The sequence below is a fragment of the Hippopotamus amphibius genome, chromosome 2 (genome assembly GCF_030028045.1).
Source record: "Hippopotamus amphibius kiboko isolate mHipAmp2 chromosome 2, mHipAmp2.hap2, whole genome shotgun sequence".
NCBI lineage: Eukaryota > Metazoa > Chordata > Mammalia > Artiodactyla > Hippopotamidae > Hippopotamus > Hippopotamus amphibius.
Genome location: NC_080187.1, coordinates 22,563,954 through 22,584,910, shown reverse-complemented (window position 1 = coordinate 22,584,910; position 20,957 = coordinate 22,563,954). Strand labels below are relative to the sequence as shown.

General features: G+C 42.0%; 1 protein-coding gene across 1 annotated transcript in view; it reads right to left on the bottom strand.

Moving 5' to 3' along the window:
- Positions 1–3,130: 3,130 nt before the first annotated feature.
- Positions 3,131–20,957, bottom strand: part of SUSD1 (sushi domain containing 1) — a 123,433-nt gene continuing 105,606 nt past the window's right edge. The window contains exons 15-17 of the mRNA XM_057723478.1: positions 20,029–20,068; positions 9,029–9,122; positions 3,131–8,690 (exon numbers count right to left, since the gene is read on the bottom strand). Coding sequence (XP_057579461.1) covers position 8,690; positions 9,029–9,122; positions 20,029–20,068 — 135 coding nt within the window. The 3' untranslated portion in view covers positions 3,131–8,689. The remainder of the gene's footprint in view (positions 8,691–9,028; positions 9,123–20,028; positions 20,069–20,957) is intronic.

Sequence of the window (20,957 nt, the reverse complement as noted above, 5' to 3'; positions counted from 1 at the left end):
GAGGATCATAAATGTGTTCTGTTTTAAGCCATTATGTTTGTGGTAATTTGTTACACGGCATAAAAAATAAAAAGTCTTTGCTATAATTCTCTCTCAAATATTTCATCATCTAGTTTCTAATTGTCCCCCAAAATCACATTACCAAAGATTCACAAAAAGTTTTTAAGAAATCTGAATCGGCACTGTGAAACAAAGAAGAAGGCATTCAACATTCAGAAACTCTGGGAAATTTTCAGGTCAAAAACATACAGTTTAAGTTAACAGCTGGCAACAGAATTCTTAAGGAGGAAACTATTCTTGTTTAAAAATTACTTTGGTAAATTATTTGGGTAAAGGTGCTTGCTTAGGTCATGGATTAGCCAAAAAAACAAAAAACAAAAACAAAACAAGATATAGCTAAATTGTTCTGCATGTTAGGAATTTAGGGGATTTGATAAAGAATGAAGATGGGAAGGGATGGGAAAGGAAGAGAACTTCGAAGAACAGAGATAACTAACATCCGCTTTTAATTATTTGCATATCTAAAATATAATACTCTCTTGTTATAGGCAGAATAATGGCCACCAAAGATGTCCATGTATTAATCCTAGAGCCTGTGGATGTTATCTTCCACAGCAAAAGGAACTTTATAGATGTGATTAAGGATCTTGACATGGGCAATTAGCCCAGATTATCCAGGGAGGCCCATTGTAATCACTTATAAGTGAAGTGGGGGTGGGGTGACAGGAGAGTAGGAGTCAGAGAGAGAGTCAAAGATACCACACTGTTGGCTTTGAAGATGGATGAAAGGCCACAGTCAAGGAATATAGGCAGCTGCTAAAATCTGGAAAAGGCAAACAAATGGATTCTCCCTTGAGCTTCCAGAAGGAACACAGCTCAGCCAATACTTTGACTTTAGCCCAGTGAGACTCATGCAGACTTCTGACTTCCAGAACTGTAAAATAATAAATCTGGGGCTTCCTAGGTGGTGCACTGGTTAAGAATCTGCCTGCCAATAAAGGGGACACGGGTTAGATCCCTGCTCCAGGAAGATCCCACATGCCGCAGAGCAACTAAGCCCATGCGCCACAACTATTGAGCCTGCGCTTTAGAGTCCATGAGCCACAACTATTGAGCCCATGTGCTGCAACTACTGAAGCTCATGTGCCTAGAGCCCGTGGTCTGCAACAAGAGAAGCCACGGCAATGAGGAGCCCGCGCACCACAACGAAGAGTAGCCCTCACTCACTGCAACTAAAAAGAAAGCCCGCACACAGCAAAAAAGACCCAACACAGCCAATAAAATAAATAAATACATAAATTTATTAAAAATAAAATAAGATAAAATAAATAAATCTGTGGGGCTGAAAGCCGCCAAGTGCGTGGCAATTTGTTGCAGCATCAGCAGGAAACTAATATACTCTCCATTCACATTATCTAAATGCCCCAAGTCCTTAGTGAGACTTTGGGTGAAAATCATGAAGAGGAGCTGAGTTCCACTGGTGGGGTCAAGGGCCCCACACAGGAGGGTGAGATGACCCATCAACTAAACTAATTCACAAGAAGCAGAAATGAAGCCCTAGAGCTGATCATGGGAATATAACACATCCGTCTTTAGCCCCTCTGGAATTTTCAGAGATCTTAAAAGACAGCACCAGAGGCCCCACCAATTTTGTGATGGAAAATTAAACCAAAGTTATCCAAATCTAAGTGTCTTGGGTTTACACTGAGAAAGAAACCAAGCAGTATCCATCAGATTTTCATTTGACACGTGTAATAGGATAGTAAATAGAACAATTTCTTTTTCTTATGAAGTTTTATTTTTATCTTTTTGAATAGTAATACACTTACACATTTAAAATCGAAACAAAATAAGAAGATAAACAAAAGACTCATGCTCACCCTGTGCACCTCCACTCTATTCTCCCTTGCTCCATTTGTAACCATCTACATCAATTCACTGCTATCATTCCTCTGTTTCTTTATGTAAAATTGAATATTCTCATTCCCCCTCTTTTGTACATAAAAGATAGCATATGATATGCACTATTCTCCATCTTTCTTTCCTCATTAAAACAATACAGCTTAAAGATCTCCATATCGTTGCATAGAGTCCTTCCTCATTCCTTTTTGACAACTCAGGGTATTCTATTGTTCACACGGAAGTATCATAGTTCACGTAAATTGTTTCCTCTTGAGAGGCATTTGGGTTGTTTCTAAGTTTTTGTTATTATAAGCCACGTCATAACGAATAATCTTGTTCCTGCATCATGTGCAGGTGAACCCATAGGACAGGTCCCAGCAGTGGGACTGCTGGGTTAAAGACAAAGGCACTGGGACAAAGGCAATGTAAATATTGCCAGATTTCCTTCCATAAAGGTTGTACCATTCCATACTCTCATTGACAATGTTTGAGTTCCTATTTCCCCACAGCCTCAAAAGAGAATGTGTTGTTGAATCTCTGGATTTCCCCCAAATGGACAGGTGAGAATTGATACCTCACTAACTTGCACTTCTTGTTTGCTTTTAATTTGGGGGGTTTTGTTTGTTTGTTTGTTTCTCATTTTTTTGTTTTTATTTTTTTAATTTAAAAAAATTTTTATTATTTATTGATTGATTGTGGCTGCATTGGGTCTTGGTTGCTGCATGCAGGCTTTCTCTAGCTGTGGTGAGCAGGAGGGCTACTCTTCATTGTGGTGCGTGGGCTTCTCATTGCAGTGGCTTCTCTTGTTGCAGAGCACGGGCTCTCGGCTCGTGGGCTTCAGTAATTGTGGCTTGCAGGCTCCAGAGCACAGGCTCAGTAGTTGTGGCGCACGGACTTAGTTGTTCTGCGGCATGTGGTAATTTCCTGGACCAGGGATCGAACCCATGTCTCCTGCAGATTCTTAACCACTGTGTCACCAGGGAAGTCCCTAACTTGCACGTTTCTTAAAAGTAAGGTAGAGCATCTTACTTGTGTTTGGGAGCCATTTACATTTCTTCTACTATGAACTGTATTTTCCTATCATTTGGTCTCAAGTTGGACACTTTTTGTTTTGAGATCCAAAAAATTGAAAATAATAGGTTGCAACCACTCCCATATTCTAAAATAAGGATTTCTGAATGGCCTTGTGACCCTCAGCCCAATACCCAGGATATACAGTGGTTGAAAATTGAAGAGGCCAAAAGAAAGTAGTTCTTTGGGGAAAACCATTGTCATTTTGTGCATTTTCTATCCCCCGCCAGGATGGTAGGAGGTAAAGAGACCTTCCTCAGTGCAAGCCAGGAAAGAGGAGCTTCAAGGGGATCTCCAACTTAGGAGGACACAACGCCCTGGTACCTGATTCCAAGGATAAGGGTCATTAAGCTGTGGCTGTCAGATCAGGAGCAGGACAAAAAAAGTGGGAACCACACTGGGATGTAGTAGAAGCTACACTTCCACAAACGGAGGGCAAAGGGCCTAATGGGTAAGAAAACTAAAGTCTGTGGCTGGAGCAATCTGTGATGGTGGGGCAATCCCTCATTTAGCATGGCAAGGGTCTGTGAGTTTCCATGAGTCAAGTAGATACACGGGAAAGTAACTGAGCTGGAGAAGCCATCTTGATGTGACTTCTCCCAAAAAAGGTAGATCTCCAGGGCAAGAGAACTCCAACAATGCCAACAGTAAGAGGCTGTGGGATGCACTTTCAGGGGCAGGATCAGAGGTAATGACTCAAGAGTTCAGGATAACAAGATATATCTAGACACACACAACCAAAAATAAGCATGAATAACTTTGTAAGTTGAAAATTAGAATACACTAGACAGGAACACACGCAAACATTAAATGGAGACACATAGCATGTTCTGGGTATAGGAGCGCTCTTCATTTAACACATCCCCCCCAAAAATATGGAGATTTTGGGGGAAACTTGACCAAATAATTCTTTAGTTTACATACAATAAATATGTATACATGAATAAATATATAATAAAACCTGAGAATACTCTGAGAATTAACAGAAAAAGGGTGGTAACTTACTTTTACGTGGTATTAAAAGAAAAATCTATTTTAAACTTATAGCAGGTGGTATTGGCACAGAAATAAATCACAGAACAAAAGAGAAAGTTCAGAAATAGACTGCAGTATATGATTCAGTATACAAATCAAATCACTAGGGGAAAAAATAACAGTCAAGAAATATTCATAGAACAACTGGCTAAACCATTTAGCAAGAATAAAAAAGGACCCCTCCTGACCTCACTCCTTATACTAAACTAAGTTTCAGATAGATCAAAGATTTAAATGTTTTTTTTTTAAACTGATGAATTACAGTTATTACCTTGTGATTGGAAGGTCCTTCTAAACATGGTACCAAAGGCAAAATACATAAGGAAAAAGAAACAGATACATTTGACAAATTTAAAGTTTTTCTGTGGCAATGTATGACACAAACAAGGTCAAAAGGGAAATCATAAAGTAGAAAACTGTTTACAACATATGTGACAGCTAAGAGTGAAAACTACTAATACAAAGAGCTTTTCCAAATCAATATAAGACAAGCCAACTACTGAGAAAAAAGGCACATCACCATAACAGAGTTACAAATGACCGATCAACATGCAAAATAGTCAGAGAAATGCAAACAAAACATTGAAAGGCCATTTTTTCACCTACCAGATTCATCAAGATTAAGGATATCAATGATGCTCAGTTGTGTTGAGGCTTCCTGCCGGTGAGAGCATAAACTGGTATCAACTTTCTTTGAGATTCCTCTGACAATATGTAGTAAATCTAAAATGTATATACTTGTCATCCCAACAACTTCACGTCTAGAAATTTAGCCTAAGTGATAACTGCATACAACTATAGAGATGTATATAAAGACAGTAAACATCTGGAAACATTCTAAATGCACAATGCATAACAGAGTATCAGTTAAATAAATTAGGGTAATAACTTTTAATGCCATCATTATTGACATGAAAAATGTGTCCAAGATATGTTGATGAATGAAAGAAGCATGTTACAAACCACATGCGTAGTTTCACCCCATTTTGATCACCTTGAGTTGTGCCAAAGAAGTATGGGTATGGAGAAACACACACACGTACACACACACGCACACACACACATGCACGCGCGCGAGTCACCAAAATGACTCATTGGTTCTCTCTCTCTCCCTGAAACAATGGGCATACACTTTTTAAAATTGATTTGCCTCACTGCATGACCCCCCCCCCCCCAACAAATGCGCATGGAAAAAGCCACACACTTTTTCCTCTCCAAAATCAGGCACTTGAGTGTAATGAACAATGCAGTAGGAGGCAAATGGTCCTTAAAACACCATTTGATAGACTTCTACTACCACTGGTTTTCTCTTTGATGAATCGAATGGAAAAAATGAAAGGTTTAGGAAATCAGAATATGAGATTCGTAATAAAAAGGGAACCTTGAGAATTCTTTTTTATTTCCCCTAAAATCAATTTAAATATTAACTTTATTCCAAGCTACTGTGGAATTTCAAGACCATCACTTCTGCTCGGGTCTTAATCTTAAGGGCCCAGCTGCAATTTTAGGTCTGGAATCATAGATGGACTATTACCTATTTTTCCTAGTTAACCTCCATCTATTTTGGTTGTTTGTGGATCCTTCTAGAAGTGATGGGGGAAGGTATCTTACAGTGGAGAGATAAGTATAAAAAGAAATAGGTGCTATAATAGTAAAGGCAAAGTATGTGTGTGTATGTATGTATATATATATACGGTTTGGAAATATAAAGGCCTGACTCTCCTAAGAACCAAAGGGTCCTGTCAAATCCCAAGAATGAGAATTGGACCTGCAGGCAGAATATTTAGCCCCACAATTGAAGTTACGTATCTGACTGAACCCATCTCTCCATTCTAAAATGGGGAAATGACAACCTCTAACCTCACCACCACACAAAACTTCTGTGAGGATGGAATGAAAGAACACGTATAAACAAAAACTATGGTGGAGATAAATAAAAACTATGGGCACCAAAACAAAAAAAAAAATCAGCCAGGGAACAGTCTGCCCCATACCTGGGCAAACCCCAATTTTGATTTTTATTCTAGAGGGGACTCAAGACTGGATTTTAGCACTTGCCTCTACATACTGTCCCCAAGATAGTTAATTAAGAAAGGATCCTTCCTCCTTCGCCACCTGAGAATCAAGCTTTAATTAGTGGCCCTTCTAACCCAACTCTGAATGCTACCTGATCAGTCCTTCAACAGAAGGACCCTGTATGCTCCTAGGAAGACCCACTATTGGTTTCCTGAGATGCTCTCCCCACCTTAACCAGGCATCCAATTGGGAAAAAAAAAGGACGGTATTGTAGTAAAGCTACCAGGTGAATTCAGAGAATTTAAAGCTGTCTTCACATGTATGAGAAAATGATCAGAAAAGAAGTGCAGGAAAATGGTGTATCTTTTTTGCAAATGTTCAGCACCTACCTCTGTTAAGTATTAACACTGAGCAACTCTGTGCTATAATTTGGAACATTTAGAGGAGGGGACAAAATCTATTCTTTCATGAACTGCTTCTACACTTCTGCACTGTACCCAGAAGTACATTTTACTTAATATTTAGTCAGTTGTTTTAACCAGAAACTTTTTTTAATTAAAAAAAAAATTTTGGCCGCATGACATGGCATGTGGGATCTTAGTTCCCTGACCAGGGATCAAACCCGCGCCACTTGCATTGGAAGCGTGGAGTCTTAACCACTGGACCACCAGAGGAGTCCACCAGAAACTTTTGCTACCAAGCAGATGGGATTTCTTCCTTTCAATGACCATTATGCTAAGTTCCTACGTGGACAACCGTAGCTTCATTGGCAGTTAATTCTAGAACTGGAAATTAAGGGGACTACAGAAACATATGGTGTTTACGGAACTGGCACAAAGGAGTAGAGGCTCAGTTCTCTCTTTGGTTAGAGGGGGCTCTGAGGAAAATCCTTACTCATCAGAGACCCTACCCAATACTAACCACAACAATTTGTAATGATTCCAAATTTAATTCAAGAGCTGTGAAAACAGTCTGAGTTGAATTGCTGCACATAAAAATTAAAAGTAGGAAGTTATTAGTCTATTGAGAGTTCTACTCTATAGTTCACCTGAGATGAGAGCAGGAAGGGTTCTACATGTTGATCCCAAATTGTAGTCTGAGCTGGTACCTCAGAGGACAAAGGACAATTATTCCTAATACTGCCCAGTACTGACTGGGGACAGGGCTGACAGCTGGCCTTGAAAACCCAGACATCAGGGTATCACTTCCCTCTCTCTGACTCTTCCCAGATGAGAGGATATGCTTTGGGCCGGATGCCCCTGGGGGAGCAGCTTCATAAAGTTTCCACCAGTTCCTATCGTTGCTCATGTCTCCTCATCTGCCCACAAGCCCAGGCTGCCCAGGTGTGTCCCTCACCAATGCCCATGAGCTGGTGGAGAACACACCGGTCCACCACGTGGGAAAGACTGTCCCTTTTCCTCAGGACGGGAGTGTGGCCCAATTCCAGGACCACGTTCATCTATGCTGCTCCCAAGTTGGGAAATATAACAGTCCCCCTCCCCTCCCCATGTTTTCTATTCTCCAGGCCTGGAGAGGGAGGGAGAAGGTGGAGGAGGACACCACTGTCACGTGGAGAAGCCACAAGCCTCTGTCCCTCTTCTCCCTTCATTCCTTGCTGAGCCTTGGAGTTACGCTTTCGTTATGGAGGAAAGTTCAAATTTGGCTTTAAAAGTCAAATCGAATCCACTCCATCTGTAAGCTCAGCTTATTGACAGAGGGCCTGGGACGGCTTACATCTAATGTGTCATGGTTCGTGATGAAGTAACACTCATAGTTACTGATGTTGTAGATAAAAGGGACGACTGTGTCACCCGCATTGTTCCCCTCCCCTGTAAACACAGGGACTCTGGCCATGGGCGTCACATTGTTGCAACCCATCATTACCACATGAACACCCAATCTAAATGGAAGCACAGAGCATTTTTAGGAAACACTCAATAATAAAAAAAGTTAACCAAGGCTGCTATACACATTCATGTGGAAGAGAACTGTCTAAATGAACAGAATATTTTTACTGGAATGAAGACATGGGTTTTGGATACATATAAGACAAAGGGAACTGTATCAAAGCAATGGTGCCCAACAGACATTGCAGGGAACTTACCAGAGTGGGCAGGCTAGCATACTTTCTAATTAGTGTGTCAACTAACTGTAGGAAAAGGGCTGCTTCTAAAGTGTTTTGACATGTTTGCCTAGGTCAATGATCTCTATCCTTTGCAATGACCTCCTTCATAAAGTCACATTCTAGCCCACACTTAAGTCTATCTCATTACTTATTGTAAAAGAATGGATTCTGAATTAATAACAGAGATGCTGTAAAGGAAGAGGCAGGGACTCTCTTGCATTCTGTGTCTAGAGGAGCTGACTCTCAGGCATCACTCAGAGAACACAGGCCCAGCCCATGTGATATGTAGCCTGTGGTCAATATTACATTGTGCATCAAGGTTCTCAAGTTCAGAGACACAGAACTGGTCACGTAGCGGGGAAGACATCAGCAATTCCTAAGTGTCCTCCTTTTGGGGGATTCCAAAGAGATAGTCCCCGTCTTGAATCCAGGAATAGGATTGCAGTCCCATGCACATACGGGGCCTCTGTGCAGACACCTGAGAAGCTGTCATAACATCTGCCCCAACAGCAGTGCATCCTCTTCACGCAGCATCAGCAATCTAGACACGACAGAGGAAAAGAGAGTTCACTGACACACTTTGGTTTTCCTGCGGTGCATCCCTACGTGCACGGGAAGCGGAACAGGAGATGAGCTACCACTCTGTGGGTGGCCAGGGTGCCATCACTGACCCTGCTCTTTTCCTGGGACTGGAGGGCATCCCCTTCCCCTCTGAGGTGCAGGCTTACCCATGCCTTTCACCTTCTGAGTATCTGTTGAGCCCAGGACAACCTCCCCCCACATCCCCTTTGACCTTCGTCAATCCCAGCTGTTCTTCATGACTCCAACCCCATTCTCCCTCCATTCCACTCATTTTTCAAAAATGACAGTCGCACATACCACACTGCTGAGAAGGAGAGGAATGCGAGAACAACCACAACTGCCATGGAGCCCAGCCCAACGCCCACCATCTGCAGCAGCGCAAGCGATGAATCTGCGGGACAAAACCACACGCTAAACCCACAGGGCACAGGAGTACGGCCCTCCCAGGAGGTGCACACCCACCTGTGCTCGCTCTGTTTTAACCAGAGCTTGGCCCCATTTAACAAACCACCCCAAGAATGCCCAGAGTGCCTCTGTGCCCTCTGAGTTGGCCCTGAGAACAGGGCATTAGGAGAACACTGTTCCATGGCATTTCTGAAAAGGAAGAGTAAAACCAGGTCACATTCAAGTTATAAGGGATAAAAGCTCATCTCGTTGGGCACACACATACAGCACCCTGTGTCGTGTGTGTTGATCCTCTCTCAAGTCAATCACACTTTATCAATTTTTACGGGCAGTTTTCCTTTGCGTCGAGGAAGATGTCATTGTGACGTCATTTGGATTTTTGCACCAAACATGATAGCGCCAGTGATCAAATACAGCAAACAAATCCTCTCTGTTGGGTAGAGTCATCTGTCATTTTGCCTACAGGAAACAAGGGTAGTGCCTCCCTGCTCTGTTCAGCAGGTTGCCGTGAGGATAAAATAAGAAAATTGATGTAAAAGCTCTTTGAAAGACATTCATATGTTCTATTTAGGGGCACATCACATGCCAACTCCAGGGAGATCCCTGGTTGTTAACTGAAAAACACCCACATTTGAGATGTACATTTGGGCCAAGTAACTACGTCAGAGCACCATGTTCTAAACTAAAGGTCTCATTTTAATTTGCAAACACTTCCTTAGCACTTACTATGTGCCAGACGCTGTTCTAAATACCTCTCCTAACCACCCACTGGGTACCATAATAATAGCACCAGGTATTATGTCACTGGGTACTATTATTATTCCCACTTTATAGATGATGAACCCAGACATGGAGTAGTTAAGAAACTTGCCCAATGGTACTGATGAACCCAGTGACAGGGCAAGAATAAAGATGCAGATGTAGAGAACAGACTTAAGGACACTGGGTGGGGGGGGGGGGGGGGGCAGCCAAAGGGGAAGCTGGGACGAAGTGAGAGAGTAGTACTGGCATATATACACGACCACCTGTAAAACAGATAGCTAGTGGGAAGCTGCTGCATAACACAGGGAGATCAACTCGATGATGGGTGATGACTTGCAGGGCTGGGATAGCGAGAGTGGGAGGGAGTCGTGCGCTGGAGAGGATATGGGGATATATGTATAAATATAGCTGGTTCACTTTGTTGTACAGCAAAAACTGGCACAACAGTGTAAAGCAATTATATTCCAATAAAGAGCCTAAAAAAAAAAAAAACTGCATATGGGCAATAAACCAAAAAAAAAAAAAAAAGAAACTTGCCCAAGGTCACCAAGCTAGTAAATGACAGAACCAGGATTCAAACCCAAGGTGCCTGGCTCCAGCGTCTTTGCTTTTGACCACAGGCCTTTCCAGTGCAGATCTGAACCCGCTCTGTCTGCAGCAGAGCAGGCCATGTTCTCCCCCAGAAGTCAGGGGTGCAGGCCCAGACCTCCCCTCCACAGGCTCAAGATTATGGGGCCTCAGGCTGTGGTAGTTCAAATTCTTCTCTGTAAGAACAAAAATCTGTACAATGGTGCCACCAGACATTGAGAAGATCTTGACGGGGCGCGGGGGCGGTGGGGGGGGAGGGTGGGCAGGGCAGGGGCTGACTCTGCATGTACAGAATCAACAATAAAAATACCACCAAGTCATAGAACAAGTTCAAGGGAGTGCAACCAAGTCCAAATTTTCCCAGATGATATGTTGCAGTTGTCATTGTTGGACTATCAAATTAGAGTCATCCCTCCGTATCCATGGGGGATTAGTTCCAAGGCCCCTTGGATACCAAAATCTTCAGATGTTCAAGTCCCTTATATAAAATGGTGTAGTATTTGCTTATAGCCTACTGTATACTTTAAATCATCTCTAGATTATTTATAATACCTAATACAACTATGTATATAGCTGTAAATATAACGTATTCAATAAATGCTAGGTAAACAGTTGCCTATGTATATAGCTGTAAATACAACGTATTCAATAAATGCTAGGTAAATAGTTGCCAGTGTGTGATAAATTCAAGTTTTGCTTTTTGAAACTTCATGGAATTATTTTTTCCGAATATTTTCAATCCATGGTTGGTTGAATCCATGAATGTGGAACCCGCAGATATGGAGGGCCAACTGTATTTCATTTTTGTGTACCCTCCAGGTATATGTTTAGTCTGCCCCCTGTGTAATCCAACACTCTCTTAGAAGAGCTGAAAACAGCAAAAGCAAAGATCTGTTACTGAAAGGCGAGAGGGGCTTAAGAGGAAAAATAGCTCCTAGACTTGAGACCCTCCAAACATAGATGGCTTATTTCCCTGGCAGTGAATGTAGCACATTTGAGAACAGTTCAGGCTGCTTAACCTTTTCATCACCAATTCTGTGCTGTCTAATATAGTAGCCACTAGCCATAATGTGGCTATCTACATCTAAATTGATTTAAATTAAATTAGATTTAATATTCAGTTTCTCAGTCACACTATTTTAAGTGCACATTTCAAGTGCCCAGTAGCCACACATGGTGAGTGGCTACCATACTTGCCAACACAGCTTTAAAATCTTTCCATCGCTGCAGAAAGTTCTACTGATTGGCACTGCTCAGGTTGACAGCAGTTTGATTCTACTGGAGACTCTACAGGTGAGCTGGTGCCAGTGAAAGCAGCCACGGAACACTCCTCTTGCCAAAGAGCCCAGCAAAGCATTACCTCAGAAAGTGTTGTCAAGAGACTTTCTAGAAAAACATGGCGTATATTGTTTGGCTACTTTTGGTATTCAGAAGAAAAAGGCCTTGGCATTTTTAAGAAGAAGTGAGAGAGTAGCACAGACATATATATACTACCAACTGTAAAATAGATAGCCAGTGGGAAGTTGCTGTATTAACAAAGGGAGTTCAACTCGAGGATGGAAGATGCCTTAGAGGACTGGGACAGGGAGGGTGGGGGGGACTCGAGGGAGGGAGGGAATACGGGGATATGTGTATAAAAACAGATGATTGAACTTGGTGTACCCCCCAAAAAATAATAAATAAATAAATAAATAAATAAAAAGAAGCCATATTATAAAACAGGAGGAGGCGCTCTGGTTAAATTAGAAATTAATAAAGAAAAAAATTAGAGGAGTGACTTGAATTACTCGATATTAAAACAGTGCAGTATTAGCATAGGAATGAATACACTAGAACAAAATAGAAAGCCCAGAAACAAACCCAACTATATAAAAGAATTTCAAACTTGAATATTGGAGTCAGGTTGGCCAAGTCTATATTTGAATACTACCACTCCCCAATTGTGTGACTTTGGGCAAGTTATTCAGCCATTCTGTGCCTCAGTTTCCCCACAGAGGGATGATCTAGTAACATGGGAATCATAATCATAATACCCATCTTATGAGGTTATTGTGGCAAATAAATGTTATGACATTTTAGAACTGTGCCTGGTACACAGTAATCAGCAAATCTTAGCTATTGGTAATTTTTTTTTTTAGCTATTGTTAATTATTATTGTTGTTTTTTGGTTACTGTTTCAAACCATTGGGGAAATGATATAGAATTCATAATTAGCATTGAGAAAATTGGCTAACCACTTAGAATAAAGTAGTTTTGATCAAAAGGGTTTACCCTCTATACCAACACAAAATCTAGATGGATTAAAGACTTAAACTAAAATTTTAAGGAATTGGAACAAAATGTAAGTGAATATTTATCTAATATTAAAGCAGGCAAGAATTTTCTAAGCATATTTATTAATGCAGAAATCTTAAAATAAGAGAATGAGAGCTCTGACCATATTAAAAAGCATATATTTCTATATACCAAAAACGACCATAAGTAAGCTTAAAGGGCAAATGGAAAACTGGGTAAAATAATGAGAATAAATAATAAGCAAGGAGTTAACATATAGAGAGTGTTACAAATTAATAAGGAAAAAGGCAAATACCTCAACTGCAAAGTGAGCAAATTCTATCAAAAGGTAAATCATGCATAAAACGTGATTACAGATGACTGATAAACCTGTTATCAACTGTTCTCTCTTACAAGTAAAAATACAAATTAAAACGTTGAGAAGCCATTTTTGTGTACTAAATTCCCTAGGGTTTTTGTTTTTGTTTTAAGAGAAAATACCGCATTGGAGATGATGGAAAGAATCTGGTTCTTTCCTGCTCTGCTCGTTTCATCCAGTCTACCCAGTATTCCTCCCAATGTTGGTGACCAACATCATCTCTATATTTTGTCTTGTATGCTTCATCCTCCTAGATTTTCAATCATTGATTGATGACGATGATGAGCTGAAAATGACTGTGGACACTGACCCATGTTCTGTACATGCCTGGATTTGACATCAACTCATTAATAAGCAACATTTACATCGTCATCCCATTATCTCTAAGTTCACACACAGCCCTCATTTCCCCACATTGTCCACAGAGCACTGTTAAGTGTTGGCTGAAGTCAAAATCCATTGTGCTTGCCACATTTTCCTGACCAATCAGTGATTCTGTGCCAGAAGAAAGAAGAGCAGTTTCACCCAATCTGCTCATAGCTCCCATACTGACTGCTGGGAACTGCAGCTTCTTCTCCCAGGTGGACACAGAGCCATCTCTTGAAGACCATGCCTGGCCTAGACTTCAAGTTACCATCGTCCATACTTGGCAAAATCTAACTCCCTTTCACAAAGTTCCATGTGCTTTGCTCATCCTCAGTCTTTCTACTTTTCACTCTTTCATCAAGATTTCTCAAAGATCACTTGCAGTGGTTTATCCATCTCCTTTGCAAATTGTATGAACCTGCTAGAATGTGCTTCATCCATGTCAGAAGACTTTAATGTATGGAGAGGAGTTAGCTCTTCTCTTGCTTTCAAATATCAAAGAGGACATCTTTCACCCTTAGCAGGAAGCCCAACTATTTCTTACTCTCAAGATAAGTACTTGGAAATCATCTTTATTCATTCTGCATCACACGACTTGAGTTGTAGCTCCAGGCATGATTCTTCCTGGTAGAACAGTTCCTGGTTATATGTCTTTTTTCCACAATGTATATGTACTCTGTGAACATGAGTCAATCCAATCATGGTTAGCCACATGCTTCTTTAGGGACTTCTCACATTAATTCCTTACTGAGAAAATTTATAACTGGCCAACGTGAAGTACATTTTTCAGACCTTTGCCATTCTCTGGTTACCTTCCCTTCCATAGTTTCATGCCATGGAACCACACTTATTTTTCTTCTCAATCAATTGTAGAATACTCTTTTAGAAACCCAAGTGACTGAATCATGTGTTATCCCAGATTCTCAGTGATTAAATCCATTAGGCTTAAACTCCACCCGTCTCTGTAGGGTGGCTCCCTGAAGAGGTATAGTGCTCAGGAAGAGTGATGGAGGTTCCCTGGTCTTATCTTTAATCTTTTCACTAATGGAAATATGACAGGTACTAAAGAGCCAGTTAGAAAGGCCCTATTCCTATTCTCAGACTCTGTGACAGCTTGAGGACTTCCTATGGCTGTGGCCCATGAATTTTCACCAGCAGAGTCATTTCCTGAAAGCAGTAGTTCTATTCTCCAAAAGGTATGAATAATTAGCACTATGAATTCCATTCAGTGTGTTAAATTTCTCTCTGCTATTCTAGGGTCCCCTCGCTTGAATTCCCTACAGTGTAGGAGATGGCAAAGGAGACCAAAGTAGAAAACTAATTTAGAGGTAACTAAAGGCTGATGAATCAGCAGCATTATTGAATTCATTCCCTATCGCAGCTTAACAAATAACGTAAATTTAAGAGCTCGCACCCATTTATTAGCTCACAATTCTGTGGGTCAGAAGTTCAGGCACACTATAACTATGTTCTCAGCCCAGGGTCTTACAAGGCTAAAATAAAGATTTCAGGAGGGCTGCATGTCCCTCTGGAGGCTCTGGGGGGAAATCTGCTTCCAAGCTCATGCAGGTTGTGGGCTAAATTCAGTTCCTTGCAGCTGTAGGACTGAGGTCCCCATGTTCTTACTGGCTGTCAGTTAGGGGCTGCTCAGCTCCTACAGGCTGTCCACATCCCTGCCATGTGGTCCCCTCCATCTTCAAAGTCAGCAGGAGAAACCCTTATGTCAAATACATCTCTCTCTTGGAATCTCCAATTTCCCCTGTCTTTGACTTCTAGACACAGATATAAAGGGCTAATGTGAGTAGGTCAGGTCCATCTGGATAATCTCCCTACTTGGGACCTTAATTACATCTTCAAAGCCTTTCACAGCAACAACTAGAATGGCTTTTGAATGAATAACTGAGAGAAGGTGGGTGTACCCCAAGGACCAGGAATTTGTGAGGCCATATTAGAATTCTACCTACTGCAATTACGAAGGTTTAAAATGAGTGTGAGTGTACGTGTGTATACATGCATGGACATAGCATATTCATACATATAGGCACACACTAGGCTTATATCTTGATGTTAATCTTCTCTGGCTTATTTAATTTGATAAGTACTGTACCCACTATGCTGCTGCTTCTTTTTTTTTTATAAATTTTATTTATTTATTTTTATTGGCTGTGTTGGGTCTTCGTTGCTGCGCACGGGCTTTCTCTAGTTGCAGTGAGCAGGGGATACTCTTCGTTGTGGTGCGCAGGCTTCTCATTCAGTGGCTTCTCTTGTTGTGGAGCACGGGCTCTAGGTGCACTGGATTTACAGTAGTTGTGACACTCATGTTCAGTAGCTGTGGCTCATGGGCTCTAGAGTGCAGGCTCAGTAGTTGTGGTGCATGGGCTTAGCTGCTCCACGGCACGTGGGATCTTTCCGGACCAGGGATCGAACCCATGTCCCCTGCTTTGTCAGGCGGATTCTTAACCATTGTGCCACCACGGAAATCTCCCACTATGCTTCTTTCCTCACCAGACTGTACTGTTGATTCCCCAGTAGTCATTCAACTCAATTCAGTAAATTCTAATTAAGCACCTACTGTGCTGTGTGCCAGGTACTGCTCCAGCTCTTCAAATGCTCCCCCTCAAGGGTATGAAATCTAGTAAGAAAAGACAAGTGCACCAGTGGCTTGAAAGCATGGCAGAATGGCTAAAGAGAGGGAGGGGGAGAGATCCTGCCCTGTTGACACTTTTAAAAAGTGTCAAGGAGGAGATGGCATTTGATTTTAATCTTGAAGAAGAGAAAGGACTGTAATAAACAGAAATTACAGGAAGGTTGTAGGGCGATCCGGGTGGAAGTAAGCACATAATTGTATGTGCAAAGACATTAAGGAGAGAAAGCAAGGGCCACATCCAGAGAAGAGCTGGCACATTGGTTTGAATGGAGAAGAATGAGAGATGCAATCAAAAGGGTACACTGGTGTCTAACTGAGGCCTTGGAAACCAGACTAAGTACTGGAGAACGGTGGAGGGAACGTGTCAACTGGCAGTACAGGCTTGAGTGATGAGGGAAACCTTAACACTGTGATGGGAGATGAGAAAGAGGCTTGGCCAGTCATCCAAAGGCCTCTGCTCAGGAAGTGAACAGAGAAATGACCATCAGAGAGGTCTGCCCAGGCGCAAAATGTGGGCTAAGCGAGAATGAGGAGTAACAACTCCTCGCTAATGACTCAGAGGTTTCATGCCTATGACTAAAGAATCTTCCCTGATTACAGTTTATCATCATCTCATATATATCAAATGACCTTGCTCTGTGACTCAAGAAAGCACAGATTCACAGTACTTTGTGGCTGGAAGAGATCGCAGAGATCCTGGAAGCAGGCAATGGAGAACCAGCCAAGTTAAATATAATTTCCAAGACACTTGGCTGATGAGTAGCAGGACTTGGGCAAGGAAGCCCAGGCCTCTGCATTTCCCATCAAACCAACTGCTGGCTCCCTGGTAGTCATCACAAAGCTCTCTTAAGGGCAATGTGCAAAAGGTGAATAGCATAATTCATCAGCAGGCAAAGGCAAGAATGGGGCTGTTGCCTGGCACAAGTGAACTGAAATAATTTCAGGACTAATTTGGACCCTAGTTCTCTCCAAATTACTTTCTGAAATGGCAGTCTCCAAAATTTCTGCAAAAGGAGACTGCCAGGTGAGTGCACAACCCAGGTAAATTCTGTACATAGACATGTATATGCTAGAGCTGCCTTCAGAATTTCAACATAACAGTGGGTTTTCTATTATCTCGGTGCTTTCCTTTGAATTCAAAGGTTCAAATTCTCTTTCAATATGAGGGGGGAAAGGCACTGCCAAAAGCCACTTAGATATTTCCAAAGCAAAATCCTTCCTATTAACTTAATCACAGAAGAATGACTGCAGCCAGCTCTTTGGCCATTTCTTCTACCCAGTTTGAGTTTGCTCATCACACTGAACCACTGCTGAAAGCAGTGGATTCTGGAAGCTATTGTTTCTGTGCCTATTCACGATGCTCGCACGCCTCCATTCTTCTGATAAAAGCACCTCCTTCCCTTGTAGGAACTCCACCCGGCCCTTAAAGCTTTAGGAAATGGATTGGCGGAAAACTTTTCCAAATGTTGGAATGTGTGATTGTTTCTTGTGGCCATGATTCAATTCCAAGAAAGGGGGCTTAGCCTATCTGGACACAAAAATGTAATGGTACACATCATTTAATGTTAAGAGAGGCCCTCACTTAGGATGCAAAGTGAAATAAGTCAGACAGAGAAAGACAAATAAGGTATGATCTCCCTTATACATAGAATCTAAAAAAGCCGAATTCATAGAAACAGAGAATAGAATGGTGGTTGCCAGGGGCTAGGGAGTGGGAGAAATGGGGAGTGTTGGTCAAAGGGTCCAGACCTCCGGTTGTAAGATACACAAGTTCTGGGGATCTAATGTACAACATGGAGACTACAGTTAACAGAACTGCATTGTATACTTGAAAGCTGCTAGGACAGTAGGTCTTAAATATTCACACATACATATATACAAATTTTATATACATACACATATACTTACAAATAGCATATCTAAATCGTGATTATGTGAAGTGATGAAAGTATTAACTAACCTTATTGCGATAATCATTTTGCAATATATACGTGAATCAAATCATCACATTGTACACCTTCAACTCACACAACATTACATGTAAATTATTTTCTCAAGAAAATTGTAAAAAAGAGAGTGAGGCCCTCACGGCCTGACAATCGGCAATCCAGGATGGCTGACAGTCAGGTACTACGCCTCGCCCCGTTGAAAAGCCAAGCCCCCTACCCTTGCTGAAGTTGGTATGAGCAGAGCTAAGGAGATGGGAAATGAGATTAGGGGATAAGCAGACAAATGAAGGAAGCTTATTTCTCCAGCTTCCTCCCAAACATTTCCTGCTACGTACCCTCTACTGACATAGTAACAAATCCCCCAGTCGTAAGGCACCATCCATGGGAACCCCCCTGGAAGCAGGGTTATGTGGGCTTTTCCTTACCACCCCAGCCTATTGTCTTATGCTGCTCTGAGGTGAGAGATAGGATGTAAGGGGTTAAACCAATACTCTGGGCTAAGAGCTGAATTCCTCAGGCTGTTGCTAGGATGCATGAACCACAAGGAAAAGGTCATAAACTTGACACGATTTCTGGTATTAGCTACAAACTAATGGAATGCCTACAAATCAAATCCAGGGGTTGGCTGCCTGCTAGTTTAAAGAAATGTACTGCCAGGGGAATCCCAGCCTGGCAAACAAGGACCTGTGACTGCTCAATCCCTCAGGCAACTCCACCTCCGTGAAGCAGAAGGTTTAAGCTGTAGGCACTCAGTGGAGTTCCTCCCCGCTAGTCTCTCAGGCAAGGCAGAGACAAGGTGCTCTCCCATCAGGCAGAGCCCAAGGCAGCCAAACTGACTGACCAAGTGACCCATTCTGCTGCCAGGGCAGGAGGTGCTTGCTTTTCCTGTCCAGCAGGATGCGGTCCTCGTTATGGGCCCCTGGCCACTGCACAGTTCTTTATCTTTTCTTCCTTTCTAAATGAAGGTACTTATTGCGATTAACCACCTTTCCCTTTCATATTAAATACTGTGGTTTGAGAATGGTTAAACTTACCATTTAATCATAGATTGCTAATAGATCATGAGAAGCACATCTAGATTAATGAGATCAAGAAGGATGGATCATCCCTAGGGACCCTGGTCCTGGAGGTGGATTCATTAAGAGACCCACCTTTGAGCAGTCTGCCACTTGGGTTCCATTTTTGGCTGTATGGAAGAGAATTCAACTTTCTTAATGGAGGGTGTTTTTCTAAGTAGTATATGTGTATGTGCGAGCACATGCTAAGTAGCCAAAAATGGTTGAAAGCAGTGGACTGTTTGCAGCTCTTTGTTTTGGCCTGCCAACATGGTTTTCTGTGCCTCTTTTTCTGATGGGGATCATGTCCCCCTCTCAATGCAACCCTGGTGGGGTTGCCAATCACATTGATCTGCCCTCAACCAGCCATACCAGTAAGAAGCCCCAAACCCAAGGCAGGCTGATCATAACGACCCTATCTCCTCTTAACAGTGATTCATCCAATGGAGAGTCACTTAGCTGGGAGAAGAGACTCCCTGAATTGAAAAACTGTCTGCTCCCAGTGAAGTGGCCAAGCTGGAGCAGCTGGGGCCCATCCCTCCCTACCCCATAGTTTATAGTAGAAGAAGATGAGGCCAACTCACACTTAGAAACAGAGAGAGGAGAGAAGAGACAGATAGAAAGGGAGAGTCCTACTCATAGTATTGAGTCCTAGTCCCAGTTTCTGGAGGCCTGGTGACGACACTCTGGTTCTGATTCCATAAGCTCCCACCCCCCCATCCTTTTCAGCTATGGCTTTTCATAGGCTAGTCTGAGATGTGTTTCTGCCACCTGTGACAATTTAAAACGAAATCTCATTAATACACACTTGATGCTGCAGAGTGGACAGAGGAGAAATAAGGAAAGCAGTCTTAGGCAGAAAATGGTTTTACCTTTTACCTGAGCCCAAACTGCACAGGAGCTTCTTCTCACCTATAAAGGAAAACACAGAAACACATATAACTAGGCAGCACGTGATATCAGTTTAAATAAAACACTTTAGTCCTCCAGGTTGCAGGGTTTTATCTCTTATTTTGGACCACATGATCTTTAAAGTCTCTTCTAGCTCTAACATCTTACAATTTAGCTTTATGATCACCAAGTTTTCAAAGGGACTGGCATGGGCAGCAGAGACAGAAGTGACCCTAGGAATGGATGACCCTAAAACTTTCCAATGGATCTCAGGAAGCACACGCTGCGGGGAAAGAGCAGGGATGGCGGTAAGTTCCATTCCCCTTGCCAGCTCTCAGCAACTGGCACTGACTGCCTGGAGAACCACAGTATGTTGAAAAGGAGTCTGAGGTCATATCCAGGTTTAGCAAGAAGTGGTGATGCATGTTATGTGCAAGGCTGTGAGAAGACCTGGTATATATGAATACTTCTCTTATCTAGATGATATTTACCAGGCAACCTCAGTTACCTGCAACATAGCCAAGAACCAGGAAGAAAGCTAAAAGAACTCGTACGAAAGCTCATCCATGGTAGAAGCAACCCACAAAGTCATTGGAATGAAATACCTTCTCTTTTTCTCCCCTGGTGATATTATAGGTATATTTGTCTGTTAGGGATGCTGGGATTACTGCTGATCTATGATAAAACTCAGCAAAAAATTCCCCAGAGGAAATTGAATAGTGAGGGTTAAAGAAAGATCCCTTCAACTTCATTAAGTGATTCTCTTTCAAATGACAACCTGGGTATTCTGGCTTCATTTTATTAAAAATTGAAAAACTATATTTACACTGAAAAATTCTGGGAAAAGCTTAAAATGGCCATAAGGTTTTGTATGTGACTAAATTTTGCCATGATGCTTAGCGCATCAAGT